The 18,643-nt window shown below is 45.6% G+C and overlaps 1 protein-coding gene across 9 annotated transcripts in view; it reads left to right on the plus strand.

The window, feature by feature from the left end:
* The window catches only part of FRMD4A (FERM domain containing 4A), a 389,746-nt gene that overhangs the window by 233,761 nt on the left and 137,342 nt on the right, over positions 1–18,643 (plus strand). For all 9 annotated transcript variants that reach the window (XM_054056344.1, XM_054056345.1, XM_054056346.1 and 6 more), the window contains one exon: positions 12,428–12,493. In XM_054056344.1, the coding sequence (XP_053912319.1) occupies positions 12,428–12,493 (66 nt within the window). The remainder of the gene's footprint in view (positions 1–12,427; positions 12,494–18,643) is intronic.

Genomic DNA, 18,643 nt, shown 5'->3' on the forward strand with positions numbered 1-18,643 from the left:
TCCTTGAGGGCAGAAAAAAAGAAAAGCAAAGGCAAGTTGACTCCTTTTTACTTGAGTTCACTGTAGAAAGATCTACTGGAAATCTCCTAGAAAGCTACAAACCAAAAAGAACTTGATATTCCCGTTTTGGCTACAGAAATCCTTTCTCCATACATTTCCACGTGTAACGCATAACATTTTGACAATGGCTGTTGGGCTTGCCAGCCCACAAGGCTCAGGCTCTGTGTTTAGATTATATTTTTTTCTCCTTCTTAGAAGTTCCCAGATCTCCCAACCAAAATAAATCCACCCTTGTTTGGGTTTCCTGACCGCGTGGGATTGAACGTGGCTGCAGCTGTACCACACATGCTGCAAACACTGTTGCTATCTCGTCCGTCCAAGCTGAAATATTTCACACTGGAAAGTGCTTTGCAGATAGCGGAGCCGCAACAAGTGGACTCTGCTACCTGCACACAGGGTTTATGCAGGAGAGGCCAGGGGTGGAAAGTTGTTGCATCAAGTGAGCAGCTTGGAAAGTCAGCACAAAATCTGAAGCTGAAACTCAGTCCATACCCTAGAGAAAGTAGCACAGATTGAGCTCTTTCCACCTTTGAAAATCAGTTTTGCCCTTGGTCTGTGTGGGTGGTATATCTCCTGGCTATCCCCAGCTAGGGCTTTGTGAAGATGCCCCTCATTTCAACACATGGCTACCATGTGTGTGCTTGTGTACCACCAGACATTCTCATTTCCTAGTGAAATGTGGCACTGAATGGGACATGGATGATTTAGGGGACTTGCAATCAGACACGGTGCTTGCTTTGTGCACTCGCACACCCTCAGCATTGGAAGCACACTAGAACATAAATTTGGAAGGTAACTTCTACTGCCTTCTGCAATTCTGAAGTGGAAAGACTGGAAAACCTTTAAAAAAAAAAAGCACTGTCTGAAGTGGTCTGCTTTGCAGCCCTGTTGGGGTGGCGATACAGTCACTGAGGTTGTCACCTGGATTGCGCTGCAAGAGGTGGCAGGAATGCCAGGGGAGGCTGGCAGAAGACTTGTGCCTCACCAAGGCGGTGAGAATTGGAGGAAAGCACTGAGTCTGCTTTGACTTGCACTGTGGAAGATGCTTTCTGAAATGCTCTGGGAGTGTCGATGGCAACTCTCGGGGGAACCCATAAATCTAAAGTTGCTGGGCTGTGTCCTCACTTTCTCAGTGCCTCTCGTGGGCACAGCTGATTGCATCCATGGCAGGAGGCTGCTCCAAAATGGGTATTGAATTGGGAGCTTAGGGCACAGGGGTATTGGATCCAGACGCTGAGTTTGCAGACACTGCATCAGGCTTTCCCTTCCTTGCTTACCATCCTTAACTCTTCAGCATTGATTCTGCGTGGTATTAAAGAGCTACTGCGTCTTCCAGCAGGGAACATCTTTCCCATCTCTTAAAAGGCAGAGGCATCTGGTACAAAGTCAGGCTGAAGTCAAGGTGTTTATTCCAGGTTCATCCCATGTAGAGATTACAGGATGTCCATAATTTTATTTTGATAAATAATAAAAGGTGTCCTGATGCAGAGAGGACATGATCTTTCTGTGCTGGCAGGCAAAGTATTCCCAATACAGGCAATGCAAATTCCTGGCATTACTCCAAAAGTGAATGGGAGTATAAAAGCTCGGGCTGTGTGTCCTGGAGGCAGTTTTCCTTGCTGGAACACAGAGTGGGGCTAGTCTTAGCCCAAGTCCTCACCAGACAGGCAGGTGCTCAGCATCAGGAGCTATGAGGGCAAGAGAAGGTAGGTAGGACCCCTTCTTGCTTCACACCCATCTAGGTGTGCAGGCAGAGCCCATGGGAGATGTCCCAGTCCTGTAGTCTCAGCTCTGCCCTGCTCAACACAGGGTGTGCTCTGGAACAAAGCAGGAGCAGAAATGGTCAAGCCACAGTTTTGCAGCCAGGACCTGTTTCTGAAAACACTTGCATCACTGAGGATGAGTCAGCTACTTGTCATTTGAATGTGCTCTGCATCTGGCCCTGTCCTTCCTGTGAAACCCTGTTGGGGGATGATGTCCACCCAGCACCAACCCCGTCAAGCTGCGGCAGCTCAGGCAGAACCGCTGGCAGCTGCTCAGCCTGGGCACCAGCCACAGCCCTGGCTCTTAACATCAAATGTATGTCAAACTTGCTGATTAGTAGTGGCTGGAAACAACCTGGTGACATATTTCTCCACTGGAAGCATATAGTCCTTAGAGTGTTATTCAAAACAAGAAAATAATGGGGGGAGGGAACAAAACACTTGTGTGTACAGATTAACATTTTCCTTTTTTTTTCACATCTGGAATGACTTTTGTAAGTGTGTTTTCTATTATGTGTTATATATAAAACTGCTCAGTGCTATCTATTGACCCGCTCTGTTACAGAATATCTGAGTAATGCACTACCCAGTGCCTTGGCTCCATTGATCACTGTTCACACCTCCGAATGCTTAGTGATACAGTAGGTACAAAACACTCAATGAGCACTAAGAGGACACTTTGAGCCTTAAATCTTAATTTATCCTTTAAAAATATTTCACACATTACTACTGCTTCTACTGCCTTGGGTCACTTTGGTCATCTTCCTATGAACCTACATTGATTTTTTTTTCTCCAGCAAATCACAGTAGTTTCAGTAGCAAATAAATCATCCTGTTCTCCTCTATAACTAAACCAAACCTCTGAAAACGTTTTCCCAGAAGACTTGGATGCTCTCATGTAATTACCACCCTGTCTGCATGCGCAAATGAGTGATATCTGGAAGAGTTTGATGAAAATATGCCATGTTGAAGTGTGAAACTATAAAAAAAAATAGATTTCTATGTATGTTTACAAGGAATTAAAAGTCAAACGTAGGAGAGATTAACAGACATGCTAACATCTCAGCAAAAAATAATAATAATAATTTATTGCTATGTACTTTAGTGCCACATAGTAGTTACCATGATGGTGAGTCATGGTGCTTCTGCAGTATGTAGGGAACAAACCAGAAGGTGACCAGACGTCTTCACGGACAGGTTGATGTGACTTACAAAAAGGCTGCAGGGTCCATCATTGGTAAAGGATTGCCTTGGCAGATAATTTCAATCCTTTTTCTTAGACCATGCTGGGTCCTTTGTGCATAGTGAACAGAGTAAATACAGAGCGATTCCAGATGAAGCTGGACCCTCCCAAGGCATATGGTTTTCTTGAAACACAGCTATGCTCAGAAGTTAATGAAGCACCTGTCCTAGGACCAGGCTGCTTATCCTTGTGCAAAGACGCCAGAGATCCTTTATCCTCTTTCCCTCTGAACACCCCATTTTAGTTCTGCCATTGATATTTATTTCTTTGGGCTGCATTAGGGACTGACACAACAAATGATGGATCACAGCCCTTGTATATAATGTGCAAGCATGGGATGAAACTACAGAATTTGCCTTAAAGCGATCATTATCTAGAAAATAAGTTCCCCCTGGGGAAGGGGAGGGAAGAAAATCTCACAAAACAAAGATGTTATTCACAAAGTTTGCCTGAGCTGAGTTAGCTCAAGGGAAGTTTACATAAAGGGCAAGTTTCCTTGGGTTTTAACTGGGAAGCCTGCAGCAAGGAAGATTGTCTACCTATCATCTTTACTAACATAGGAGTGAGGGGACTTATTTTTTGCTATGTTTTTTGGTGATAACAGCACTTTTTCTGCCTTTGGCATTACTTTGGCACACAGATGAACAATCCCAAGGTCTGTTAGATGGGATGAGGCCATAGGCTGCCCCAGCCACACACCTTCCACTTCCTGTAGAACGTGACCCTCTAGTTGCAATGTTTTTTTATACGGATCAAGAGGTTTCACTGTGCCAGAGATGCTCCTTAATGCTCTGTGCAGCACCACAAACAGCTGAGCAGCACCACAGCTCTCCTCTCTCACCAGCACTTGGCGTTGGCTCCAGGCAGGAGCTTATCTGCCACATCTACAAAGCTGATCAGGAAAGTCAAGCACAAAAGGATGGATGTCTCATCCCCTGACTCAATTAAAACTAATCTACATGGAAGCACTGACCATAGGGAAGAGCCCCAAGTTGGCAGGAAGAGGCACAGCTGGACAACCTCGGTTGCACAATTATTTATTTATTATTTGTTCCCTGTGCAGCCCTTTTACCCATCACTGGGTGCAGCCAGCATGCTCTATGTGCAGGAAGGCTGTAGGACCAACACAGGCTTCCCAGGTCAAAGAGGAGGACACAGCTGCAGGATCCCAGTTTGAAGCAAGGTCTTAAGAGATCTGCCATGCTCTTGAACCAAAAACATTGGACCAAAGCAGATGTTATCCATGTTGAACCACCTGCACAACTGACTGGCTGAGTCAAGGTTTATCCAGGCATGCTTTTCCTGAGTGCAGAAGGGGTTGCAGGTCTGTAAGGTTTAAAATATCTGTGGCCAGTGAATCCCCTAGACTGAAAATAATAAATAATACTGAAAACTCTGCCACCTCCCAATAGTCAGCCTCAGCTTCACCACTGAGAGGATGCTCTGACCAGCCATTTTAAAGCTCCTACGCTCTCCACTCTTGCCTTGTAAATAGTAAGGATAATGCCTGGGCAGCCTGGTCTAGTGGGATGTCCCTGTCCATGGCAGAGGGGGTGGAACTAGATGATCTTCACGGTCCCTTCCAACCCAAACTATTCTATGAGTCTATGATTCTATACATTTCTAAGCTGGCAACTGTTTTTTTTTACTAGCCAGGAAAGGGAACAGAAAGAGTTACAAGATCAAAAGAGTCCAATGTAGTGAAAAGTATGTATCGGGATTGCCTTGTCCTCCTGCATCAACATCAGAAGGCAAGGAGGGCATGAGATGTTCTGCTTCCCTTTGTAAAGATTTAGATCTGTATTATTTTTAAGAAAGAAAACAATACGTGACACAAATCAGCACTGCCTCCATTCTAGTGAGGAAGCTGGTCTGTCCAGGAAAAGACTTTCTTATCTCAGGATATAACTGAAATCAAGCCTCCGAGGCTGACTGCTCTCAAAGCAGTGATTTAGGCGTCTGCTGGGTAATACCCTGGTTGGTTTAAAATGTGGCGTTGGAATTAGATTTAATTCTAACTACATGGCTCAAGCACCAAGCGTTTTGAGGTTAAGACGTGGCATTCCCAGCTTTAAAGTTCGCTTGAGAGTTATTGCTTGATGTTGTAAATGGACTTAAGGACCGTAGGAGACGGTTTTTCATTTCAGCCCTGATACAGTAAGCCACTTAAACACTTGCTTATGTCACACTGAAATAAAAGGGATTTATGGACACAGCTATGTGCTTTGCTGAATCAGAGCATTTTTGCTGAGCGCTGTTTAGAGGAAGCATGAGAAATAACCTGTGCAGATGTCCCCGGGTGATGCAGGAGCCTGAGCAAGGCTGGAAAGCGCTGCGTGGAGGAAGCAAAGAGCCCCTGGGCAGGCCAGGAACTCTTTTGTCAGCTCTCAAGACAAAACAGGGAAGTCACCAGGTCACTCAGCCTCTAGCTTGCCTTAATTCTTATCCCATCACTCCCCCTTGGCACCCACGCAATGGCTGTGTCGTGCCTTTCGCGGCATGCTTCCACTAAAGTGACACCGCGGCTGACTCTGTTCCACCTCCTTTCTCGAGGATGACTCTTGCTTTCTAATTACTGAAGCTGTTGGGTTTTTCCCTGTCCTTCTGGCAAAAGAGCATTTGCAGAAATCAGTGCAACACTTGATAGAACCCCTCCTAAGCACATGCCCAATGCAATGGGTAACATCAGGCTTCTCCAAGGGAAGGCAGCATTCCCTTCCTGCAGGATAGGAGAGGTTTTTAAAAGCTGTGTCTGTAACCATGGTTTCAGCAATTTCATCTCCATTCTCTAGTCCATGGGTAAGAACATTGATTCTTCAAGGGATGGGATAAAGAGACTCGCAGGGAAAGCCAACGGCCATGCCAGCGATACGTTCCTCTGATCCTACTAAATCTGAGGGAAATTCTGTGTCATGGTCTGTGTATATTTTCTGGCCATCCAGTCCACCTACAGACTGTGCATGTATTTCATGGAGCACCGGAGCACTTCCATAACATGAAACCCCATGCTGCATTATGCATCAGCCATCGGCTACTTCTCTTCACATCACCGGCATCTAAAGCGTCTTTCCTGAGCCCATCTTTTCAGCTCCTAAGCTCCATTTACCAGGAAGTTCCATTCCTAAAGAGGATTCTCCTGTTTCTTTGAATATGACACATCTTCTGTCTCCTACGGTAGTATTAGCAAGCCTTGCCTGCTCCCCAGCTTCCCAGCCAGTGCTGCTCCCCTTCCCACCACACACAGAGCCAGCTGTGGCCATGTCCCCTCTGCCCAGGTGCCCATGCAAGGGCTGGTCATGCAACTTAGCTCTTTGCACACTATCCTCATCCCAGTTACCATCTGTGTTATTTATTAGGTGCTCAAGCAGACCAGTGACTGGGTAGGGCACTCTGAGAACTCATAGCATAAAAAAACAAAGATAAACTATTGCTTCAGGATCTTGGAGTGTGAGTGTAGGACAGGAGATGACAGATGGATGCAGGCAAGCAAAGAGACAGTGCTGGTCAGTGTGACAGACAGCTGTTTGCACAACCGGCCCCGATTCAGCAAAGTAAAGTGCCGCCACATGCACAAAATAAACTGTGCAGACACCAAAACCATGTGGCTTTTCCTCCCTCTCTCCTTACAGGCTTAGAAGTTGCCAAAATGGGAAGGCAGTAAGAAGTGGTCAAGTGGGAGCAGGATGTTTAATCTAATAGTTTATTGTAATCAGCAGGCTGTCATCTCTTCGTATCGCCTTTCAGCGGGTCTGTCCAAATGGCGGGCAAAGTGACACAGATTTTTGTGTATCCAGCACAGTAATTACCTCCCATAGAGGCAGAAGCAAGCATTTAGGAAATATTCTACCTCCAATTATAATTTTTGAGTCATGGAAGAATATGCTGTATTCCTCTTTATTTCTGCAGTCAACAGCTAATGAAACGTGCCACAGATATTTATAGAACTGCCTTTGTAAATAGCATTTGCATTTGGTGCCTTTGAGTTATTTAGTGTGACGGTGCTTTCACCAGGAGTGTTTTTTTCATTTTGAAAGGGAAAGGTTCCCTTTGGAGCTGTTTCCTCCTGTCGCCTTCACTGTTTGCGTTGGATGGAGCAGTTCTGTGGACAGTTGCAGATAATTTAGTGACAAAATGACAGACGTGCGGGGATTAGCTGAGTGTGGTGCAGGGTTTTTGGGCTGTGTCACCAACAGTTTATAGGATTCTCAGAGACAATGTTTGGATTTACAGCAAAGATGAATAAGGAGGAGAGTAGTTGCCAGAACAGTTCATGCTGCAGAGCAAAACAACCGCCAGCTTGCCTTCCCTAGGAAAACCCTTTGTGTAAATATTTGGGTAGAAGCCTCCAAAGGAGATTTAAAATCTTGTGATAAAGGTAACTAAAATGTCCTTTCCTTGAGAAAAACAACTATGATTTGAAAGATCCCATGAGTAACCACAAGAGAGGTTTCCTTTCTGCAGTATCCCTATATTAGAGTGAACAAGCCTGTATGTCACGTCTTATTATCACTCATGAATCTCCAAGCATTTTGATCAGCATCAGTTTTCCCACCCTCAAGGTGCATAAGACAAGGAGCAGAGAAAGCACGCATGTCTTGTGTACAATCAGCCCTCCTGCACACGAATCCAGCACCTCAGCCACACAAACACATTGCTTCAAATCTTCATGTGCCTTACAAGCACCATCTGTGTTTGTGTATTGAAGATATATTATCCCTAGTCTTTACATGCTCGTATATAAATGACAAAGCTTTTTAAAACCGCTTGTGTTCAGCTTTTTAAGCACTCGGGGGTCATGCTGCATGTGGAGGCACTAAAAAAGTGGCAGATTTTGAGAAGAAAATGTGACGTACTGAGCTGTTTTTTTAAAAAAAAAATCTGTTCTGTATTTTGGTGCGTAATTTCCATCTGAGTTTGTGATAAGTCTGACCCAATAAATGCATGTGCCCCATATTCACAGCCAGCACATGCAGCTCCCTGCCATATGGATGAACTGTTAACACTCGGAGGTGTGTAACGCAGTCCTATCTCTTTGCACATCTTGAGAAGCATCGGAAGTGTGGGTGGTTGATGTGGATACAGCGTGCTGGCTGTTGAAGGGTTCTTCTGGGCTGAGTACTAGAGCCCAGCTCCAGGTATGGGACAAAACATGTGCCAGCAGCCAAGTAAGCAGGAAGCACAACCATGGATCTCACCTGGGGATTGTCTCACCTGACTTGAAATGTCTGAAAGTTCTCTCTGCCTTGAGCATCAAGGACATCTAGACTTTTACTTTAAACTAGTCACTTCACTTTTCACTTTCTGGAGTTAGGCTAGAGGGCTCTTGCCCTCCAGAAGAAAACTGGAGAACTCTGTACAGGAAAACTCACTCACTGAACACAGAATTTTATCAGGAGCAAACTCCCCTGCTTTCCTTCAACATCAAGTGTCCTTGTCTTCTGTCAGCAGCCCTGCTTAACTATTGCTTTTTGTCTCTTTGCTGGGATTTTGCTTTTCCATGGTGAAGGGAGAGCCATGCCTTTGTGCCTCTTAGCTCTCAGTTCCCCCCCATCCTTCTCTGGGTGAAAGAGCTTTGGGACTGAAGAACCTCAATTCACTCCTTGTAGGCATCCTCCATCCAAACTCTGGTGCTGCTCAGCTTGTGTTTAGTGACCTCCTGTTCCCTCATTCCCATCCATAGGGTTTTGGTGTTGATTTCCCTTCTCTGGTTACATAGAGAAGAAGAAAGTGTTCCTTGACTTGTTCCTCTTGAGCCAGCCACATCCCCATTCATGTCAGCACAGCAGATACCACAAATCAGCCAATTTGCAAAGTGTCAGAAGCAGCATCTTTCACGCAGACAGACTGCTAAATCAGTTCCTTCTCACTGTGCTTTGAAATGTTCCCTTTTCTTGCTCTGAGAAACTAGCAGAGTTTGTGTTGATCTGATGCAAAAAAGCACATAGTGTGGGCTTCAGACATCTGTCAGAATAATAAAAGAGAAAGGAAGGAGGGCAAGACCATAATATTTTAGCTTATATCAAGTAGGAAGTCCGTCTTCTACCTTCTTTTCTTTTCTCTTGGAAAGCATTTTAAAGGGGAGCGAACAGCCTCGTGGCGGGACATCCTGTCTACATAAGGAAAGACTGTGGCAGATCTCCAGCCACGTATATAGCAGTCTTTCTGAGCTTCAATGTACCAGCCAAGACAAAAGGAGGAGCTTCTTCACACCTGTGTTTGTACCTGGGGCTGAAAGCAGGAGTCAGTGCTGGGTCTCTTTCTCCCCATAAGGCTGTGCAGTGTTTGATGCATCCTTTCCAGCTCCTGCAGTAACTCTTCATCCTCTCTTGTACAGAATATCTCAGGTGGAAATGGCCTGCAGGCCACCAGCTGGGGTCATTAGCCTGTAGCATGAGCCTTCAAACCACAGAGAGGCACAGAAACAAGGTGGCACTAAAGAAATAAAGTTACATGCCTTGCTGTGTGTTCACACACTGCATGATCAAACTTAAAAGCAATCATGGTGTTTGACAGCCACTTTGCTGATGGAAAGAACCGCTGGGGACAAGCTGATCTGAAAGCAGTGCACATTCCCTCCCTTCACTCCTCTTCCCTCCCCCTTTCCTGCAAATGGTGTTCATGAAATGCCTTGCAATTAGTCAACCATCATGTGCTGCATTTCAGAGATTCACCTTATTCGGATACTTCATGTTGCATTTGGGATTTCTTTAAGCAGTGAAAACACTAAGGAGATTTGAAACTCTGGGGTGGAAAAGCACAGAGAGCTAAAGAAGCTCCACACGGAAAGCAAGCTCTTTTCTGAAATGCTAAAGCACAAAATCTCAGAAAATTTTCCCTCTTTCCGCTTTCACCTTCTTGTATTCTCATTTCAACTTTGGTGTAAATGATGGGGCGTAACACACAAAAGCTGGACTCTGTTCCCATCCCTGCCATCACGTGTTGCTGCCAGAATAAACTCACTGCTTTATCTCTTGTCTTGCATAAACTCGTATTAAAACTTGGATATCAGTGCCTACTCACCATCTTGGGGATGCAGCAGATATGTGACAGTAAGAGGATGGCAGAGATGCCGAAGCAGAGTTAAGGCACTTGGAGTTTTATCTGCTAAGGAAGCTCAGCAAAGAAAGCTTGTGATTCCCTGCATCTATGTGAATGCAACCCACATAACTATTCCAGACAGGGCAAATGATTGCAAAGCGCTTCTGTGAGCCTCTGGTATAGCATTACAACTGAACTGAAAGCTGCTTAATACAGATTTCATAGAGAAAAATCTCACTCACCAAGTGATATACCTTATGAGAAGCCATATTTTGCATAACATTACTTACCAGGGAGAACTCTTGTAAGAAGACAATTTATTGCCATGGCAGTACCTGGATGACATTTATGAGAAGGCTTGTTTTACAAGGCTTTCGTTTGGCTGTTGTGCTAGGGCTCCAGTTGTGCTCATGGAAAACAAGAAGGAAAGCGATGTTATTTAGTGTGCACAATACTCCAGAGGTATGCTGGTGTGAATAACAGCTGCTTGGATCACATGGGATTGTGCACTCCAGGACTGTAAATTTGAGGCGAGTTTAAAGAAAAAGCTTTTTTTTGACTGAAGTTGTCTCACAATAAACCCTGTATCTTGCATGACCAGCTTGAAGATCAATAGAGTTGTTGGCACTTCCAAATTTTTGCTACAGGGAAGAGGCCAGGGCCAAAGTAAAGCTGGTTTGTCCTGGCCCAAGGAGAAGAGGGGGTGGATGCGGGACAGAGATGGCAAGAGGGAGGACGGGAGCACCCAGGAGACCCTGGTGGGCTCCTGTGCCAAGACCTGGCCACCAGCAGGGTGAGGGTGATGCTGCTGGAGACCACCAAGGTTCCAGACCCCATGGCTGCACCCTACCTGAGATCTCTAACAGGCATAGCTGATGGTGGGGCATCCACCACTGCCTCCTAGATGCCAGCACATCCAGCCCTATCAAGCCATAGGAATAGGTGATTTTTAACCCGCAGAACTAAAGCAGAAATCTGAGCTGTCCTCAGTTAACCCCCAGAGCTCACACCTCCCTGCTTTCTGCACAGCAGCTTTGCATCAGGAGCTCAGCTGGTGCCAGTGGGCAAAGGTGATGGGTGAGGGCAGAAATGTCCAGGTGCTGCAGCAGCCACGTCCTCAGGAGCCCGTACCCTCTGCCAGACTCCTGTGAACCCTCTGTTACCTTCTCGTGATGCTTTAAAACCCACCACGGCAAGAAATGTCATTGAATTTAACTGGGGACTCGTGCAGTGCTCAGGAAGGGGCCTTGGCTGGAGGGTGGTGGATCCCGGAGAAATTGAGCCCTAGCGTGGAGTTGAGCCGAGTCTGTGCCGCCGTGGGTCTGGGCATGTATGAGTGTCGTGGGGTGAGCCCACACCAGGGGGGCTGCCTGCGTGCTGCCTAAGTCGTGCTGAGGAAGGGATTTCCAAGAGGAAAGAGGCTTAGACAGCCCGTATCCTATTAGCAGGTAGTGGGAATGCGCCTGTGCATGCTGAAGAGCTTTGTGAGGCTGAGTTGGGATCCATAACTCTACAAAGTAAAGTTGGTCCTTGCTCACAGTGCTCTCTGCAAGAGCAGCGACAGGAAAGGGCTTGACCCTGACTGTAGAGGACTCAGGCCACAGCTCATTTATTTTTTAGCACCCTAATCTATAGCACCTTCCAAGCCTTATGTGTCTTCTATGCCTAAAAGTTTTATTCATGTTCTTTGTTAATAACTGTAATAAACTATACTGAAGCAGCTTTGGATCAGTATGATATCACAAGTGGCTCCTCGTGGTATGATTTAAGTAGGACACCCTGAGCAGGACGAGCCCATTTTGGGATTCAGGCCCAAACGAGCAGCTGGTGCAACCCCAAGGAGCACCACCAGCATGGCCCAGGGAAGAGCCCTGCTTGCAGCCCCTGCGCTTCCTCTGGTTTGACTGGATCTCTGCTTTTGAGGGGTTTAGGGGAAACTTGTCTGGATGTCTCCTCCACAGGTCAAACTGGCTGTGAAGCTGAAGGCTGCGGTATGAAATGTTGGGGGTTTCTCTGCTGCAAACTGTCCCCCAGGTCCATTTTTCACACTGGAATGATCTCCTCCAAGCAGCTGCATCCAAGCAGACACTACACGCTATTCTGACAGCAACTAGGGTGGCTTTTCTTTTTCTCCTTCCAGCCTTTTCTTTCCCCAGTGCCAAAAGAAGGGGGATTAATTAAAAAAAAAAAAAATAGAAAACAAAACACAAACTGAAAGCACCGTAGTGAATGAAAGCCTCCCGCTTGCGCCGGAGGAGCCAGCAGCCGCGTGCCAAGCTGGAAAGCCGAGAGCCCTGACACACGTGTCTCTTCTGTCTTGCAGATGACGGAGGGCCGCAGATGCCAAGTGCACCTCCTTGACGACAGGAAGCTGGAGCTCCTTGTTCAGGTAGGAACTGAATGTTTTGCCGTGCAATACTTTGCTACCGCTGTGGATTTTAGCCAGGGTGGGGAGAGAAAAGGGTTTTCAGCTGGGTTTCTCAGCAGCTCCATGCTGTGGTTGCCTGCAGAGCTCAGGGAAGCTGCATTAGTGCTGGGTGGGGAGGATCTGCAAAGATATATCCGTGGGAAGGACTAATTCAGGACATATTTGCTTTATTCTGTGCCAAACCTGTCACAGTCACTGTCAGTGAGATAGAAAAGCAGCTCTGGTCATTTATGACACTATTACTATATCACTTAGCTATTTTATGAGGTGTGGCTTAGCTTTGAGAAATGTATTGCATGTGCTTAAGATATCTCCAGCGTTTGTTTTGATCTTCTTTACTTGCCATCCTAAATTGCTGGGGTACAATGCCAGGCTCTGTGCTGGAAGTTGCCATGCCCCATGCCTCCACCCTTGACAGAAGTACTACCAGAAGCAGTGGTGCTACAGGCAGCTATTGCCTAAGACATGATGGAGTTTGCAAATCAAGTGTCAAATGCAGACATGCACTAAAATTAGTCTGTGCTCCATCTGCCTTATTTTTTATTTTTTTTTTTTTTAAAATGGAAAATTAGGAAAAATGAGAGGCTGCCACTGGCTGTGTAATGATGAGTTGATGGAAGCTGTAGCTTTTCTGACAATTTGGGTTCGTGACTCGCAGATCACCAACGGGTTAATAACAAGAATTAAAAGAATGTCTTTCCTTTTACAAAGGCTGCCAGCACTGGCCACAGGCAGCACAAGAAGCAGGAAATGAAACTTCCCATAGCTCCCAAATCCCCTGTCCGCAGCTGATAAACTGGGAGGAGGGCAGGATCCTACCCAGCACAGGCGAACCTGAATGGGGATTGCTGAAGGCGACTTGAATCACCGGAAGCACATTCAGCTTTGCTTTCTGGAATGCTGCTTAGAAATACCATTAACAAAACGTTAATGGGTAACATTTTTTCGAGTACATAGTCATCGAGGAGGTGACACTCGGTGTGGTCAGAGGGTGCCTGGATAACTGTCAATGAGCCAGGCCAGGGCTGCAATGAGAACAGCTAAATCAGGACAATTAATTAAAACAAAACATCATACCAATGGTCTCTACATCTACTGCACCAGGCTGCTGCATCCAGCTCAATGAGGCTTAGCAGCTGGGTGGGGGAAGTTCAGCCACCTTCGTCGCAAGGATGCAGCACTATTTCATATAAATGCCTTTTTAATTTCTTCTTAGTTCAATTAAAAATGAATGGGCTATTGGAGAACAGTTCTGCTAAAGCACTGCTCACGATATTAATAATCACAGTTTAAAATACACTGCAGGAAATCTATTATGCTGCCCTGGCCAACCAGCTTTTTTGGGCTTTTCATTAATAACACAAAAAAACCACGAAGATTATGTTGGAGGAGGCTGGTTTGGGAAGGTCTGTGTCCACTTCTGAGTGAGCAGAAACAATATCACATGATAATATTTTTTCAAGTTTTTGATCACACCTTTAATGGGAATTTCTCATGATCAATATTGGAAGCAAAGTGCTCTGTGGTTTGCACTAACTGATTTGCAAGTTACCCATGGCTGCATTTTATTCAAACAATAAATCGTTTCACTGTTTTCAACTAATGTATGAATGGGGAAAGCCAGGAGGTGTGATTATGAAAAATTCATGCCCAGAAAAAGCAGCAATCTCTGCTGCATGCAGGTTGACCCAGCTCTCTGCGCATTACCACATGTGGGATTGTCCACTGAGGCATCTCAGATGCTTTTCTGGTTAAATGGGGCTCTTCAATGCTTTTAGGTAGCCTCTATTCAGGACAATAGCAAATAAATTGGGTTTGGGTGGAGTAGATGACAGAGGAAGAGGATCATAGGATCATAGAATCATAGAGTAGTTTGGGTTGGAAGGATGTTTGGATTCAAATGTGTCTGCAATAGTGATATGCTTTGCAGACATGGAGACAATATTTTTGGGTAGCCTGCTTGTCAAGCATGGGCAAAGCCACCAGCTTTGGAGTGGCTGTAGGGGGGCAGGAAAGGGATGATGCTACCCAGACAAGTAGTGTTTTGCCCTGGCAGATCTCAAATCAGCTAAGCTCCCTTTAGGAGAAACATGCACTTTGCCAGGGGAAATCTCACCAACTGAGTTACTGTTTGTAACTTGTGCTGAGATTTCAAATAAAAGTTGCTTTGTAAGTTGTAAGCACCGCTATTTTTATTGTTACCTTACCTCATAGCTGAACTGAATAAAAAGCTGTAAATAAAATGTTCATCCAATCCCGAGCTTCTGGCTGTCACTTCAAAGCTATATTTTTCTGTGAGTATCTTGCCATGAGCTGAAATAAAGGGCTGATTTGTTGTTTACACCATGACAGAGGTTCCTCCATAGCTCTGTTGGGCCTCAACATCTAGAGCTACATTGGCTTGAACTGCTTGGGACCCAGGCTCTTAAATTCTTGTGTTAAATTTTCTCCTTCCCACCAACCTCAACCTTTCCTGGCAGCTTTTCGCTGATTTCGCTCTCCTATGGCAAGTTTAGGAGAGACTGCTGGGAATTGGTAGAACCAATTTCTCTTCCATACGTGAGCTCAAAATGCTGTCCTCAACTGGATCTGTTTTCACGTAGCCTTGCAGCGCTTGTGTGTCTGATATCAAGTCGTGATCGAAGCAGATCGAAGGCCAGAGGTGGGTACAGGTCCCTCAAATGGATACAGGAGGGCTCCTGGAGCATTTTGAAACTGCTTAGGTCAGTGACTCTGGGGAGCTGAAATTATTTCCTCTCCTGCTGTCTCGAGCGCTGCTGGGCAGAAACAGATGCATCTGGGAATGATCAGGGTGTTTGCAAAAAGCAGTGTATTAAGCAAATGTACTCCCTTTTTTCTGCAAATTAGCTGCGATCAGACTCAGGGGTTTATGAATATGTCATTTGAAACATATCAGTTGATGGTTAACAAGGACCATACCTCAGGCTGCAGGAGGACAGCAAGTGATAACAGTGCTCCTGTGGTTGCTCGCTGGAGTCAGCATTGGCTCTGTGCAACAGCTCCACCAGACCAGACTGAAATGTTTCTGCATCACAAATTCTCTCCCAAAACTACAAAACCTCTCAGACTGACCACACAGCCGATGGGACCCCTCATATGCATATGTTTTATTTGCATAACTGAGCCCCAAAGTAAGATTTTGTCTCGGAGGCAGCATTTATAATGCCGTTCTGTGAATGCTGGCTTGCTTCGGTGTTGGCACATAACACAACGACTTGGGGTCATCAGGAAAGTGATCCTGGGTTTAGTCAATCAAGGGGTCTTGACTAAAGTCTTTTCCTCCCAAGTTGAGCGGCTGCAGAATGGTACAGCAGCAGCTAAGGAAAAGCAGAAACACAGGCTTTATGGATAAAAGAAAGCTCTCCCCAATGTGTTTTGTCAGATAAATGCTGAAATTTAGAAAGACTAATCATAAACAGAGACAGAGGAGGATCATATGGAAATCTCTTCCTGAGGGTCTGAAACTCAAAGCCTGTTTGACTTGGGATTAGGAAGTGGAGTTGGATTTGGTATGTGTTTCATTTGATAAATGCCTGTTGATGATCTGGTGTGTGTGGCAAGTTTACATCAGATATTTTTTTGACAGCATTTTCTTTCTGAGCGGGAGCAGAGCATGGCTCCTTGGGTCTTTTCACAATCTATTTTTTTTCCTGTCTCTGATGCATGTTTAGTTTTTAATACAGAGTTTTTTTAAAGTGTTTGACTTTATCCAGCTAATCCTTTTCAGCGAGCGAGTCTCCTTTCTTGCTTCTGGAAAATGGATTTGCTCACATTCCCCGCTCTCAGCTTTCCTATCTGTTATATTTTTTTCCCTGTGACCATGTATCATTTGTCTGTTGCACATGAAAGGTTTGCATTGCTTTAAATAAAGACTTTTGCGTAATTGGCAATTCATTCCTTTCATGTGGGTTTTTATAAACATAGCTTTTTTCCAGGCTGGCTGAATCAGGCAGCCCGGCTTGCTCCCAACTCCTGTACCGGCTGCCGATGACTGTTATCTGACGGGGGCTCCGGCAACTGTCATACAAAAGTGTTAAGCCTCCTAATTCTTTCTCTCTGGAAGAGTTATTGCAGAAATAGAGTTCATCCAAGGCTCATAGCAGAGCCGTCTGTGGGGTCTGGAGGGCTCTGAAATTTGATCATGGAAAATAACTGGGCTTTTTGTTTCTAACCTTCTCCCCAAGGAGCACTGAGCCTGATTTGGAAGAGCCAGGGAGAGATATGTCTGTAGGTATTTGGGTAATTAACCCACCTACATGTCCATGGTATCACTTCCCAAGTAACTCTTGCTACCCAAACAGCTCAGGGTATGCTAGGTAAGCTTGCAGTACTTCTGTGCCCCAGTTGTGATGCAAGTTCATCCAAAACCACACAAACAGCCATGCACGCATAACACACAGCCAAAATTATGGGATATGCACAACTTCCCTTTCCAGCCTTTTTGCCTTGTGCACCGATTGTGCTTTGAGCGGGTCAGGAGCCCTTCAAAAGCCCAGGAATTTTCTCCAGCACACCTGCTGTGCTTCAGCGTCTCACGCCCAGGAAGGAATCACTCCAGACTGAAAGACGCTGGTAGCTGTGAGCCAGCACGGAACTGGCGAGATGCCTTGTGGGCTGGTGACTCACTGCTGCAGGGATGGCTGTCACCAGCCTGGCCATCCTGGTGGAGATGCTCAGTTCGGAGTGCACTGATGTCCTTTGCTCCTCCAGGCTCATCCTCACTGGGGACAGGCTGAGGCATGCTGTCCTGGGGAACATACAGCATATTTTGAGAACAATATCTCATCTAATAATGGTTAGAGGGAAAAACAAAATGTTCCCAAGATGCTGTTAGAGTTTTTGCAACAGTTTCAGTACTGCTTATGGTCAAGAAATTACAGTCAATGGGGTTTTACCTGTGTTCTTTTGCTGTGTCACTTTTGTATGCCAATAAGTAGGGTGGTTACTGGGGCTGGCATGGTGAGCAAAGGTTCCCTTTCTGAAGGTACTAAGGGTGGTGCTTGCCTGCTGTTGGGGTAGAAGCTGTCTAATTTTGGATGGAGGTTTTGCATGCACCAAAGCAACATATTCCATCCTCAGGATGAGCTAAATCTCCCCTGGGAAGCCACAAAAATTGCAGAAAAATGGAGTCCAGCCCTGTTCCACTGCCAAAATAGAGGATCCCTTTAAAAGCACCAGCTCCCAGGCTGATGTAGAAATGCAGCCATGCAGCCCTGACCGTAAATGGAGACGTTTGGGTGCCAGCAACCATTCTCACAGTGCGGGAGAGGCAGTTCGGTTCCCTGCAGTGCTTGCAGGCTCTACTCCAAAAGTGGTTTTAACCATCACTGAGGAAGGCAGAAGCAGCCAGTGCTGGGCAGGGAGCAAGGAGGCAGGAGCAGGTAAGAGGGTGAATACTGCTCTGCCCTCCTTTATACCCTTGCAGGAGCAGCATGGTGAATAAGTTGCTGGGGTTGCTTAAAGGACATGTCTTATAGCGCATGGAAAGCTGAGATAGGCTGGCAATGATGTCCTTAGTGAGCATCCGAGGGGGGCACCTTGCATCCCCTGTTCCTACCCAATCCCTCCATACCTGCAACAAAGCAGCTAGAAAATATCCCTTCATCTTAAAGCAAGGGCTCCTCACTGACTTGGCAACTGTCCTCTGAGAGGCTTTGGGGCTTGTGGGCTGGCGTGTTGCTGCTTTATTAGAAAAAAAAATGCATGTTTTCTATAGGCAGACAAATAACTAGAGATCGGGCTGAATTCAGGTGGAGTTTTCTACTGGAAATCTGGCACAATCCAGTCGCTTGCACTGAGAAAATTGTGCAAAAATTGGGTTTAGATCATAATTTAAAAAGGGTTGGAAATTAAGTACTGCTCCTATCTGCCTTCTGGAAAAGAGGCTTTATTTTCCCTACCTGTGATGTTAGGACTCTGATATAATTCTGATGTCAAAAAGAAATCCTAATTTACTACAGCAAGAGTGATACTATATTTCAACTCAGGAAGTGCTTGGAAAATTGCAAAGTAGATTTTTGAAGATCTTTTTCATTTAAAATTGAGATCCACAGCTTTGGATCAACTTGGAGAACACAGAATGATTGTGCC

The sequence above is a fragment of the Cuculus canorus genome, chromosome 1, assembly GCF_017976375.1.
Source record: "Cuculus canorus isolate bCucCan1 chromosome 1, bCucCan1.pri, whole genome shotgun sequence".
NCBI lineage: Eukaryota > Metazoa > Chordata > Aves > Cuculiformes > Cuculidae > Cuculus > Cuculus canorus.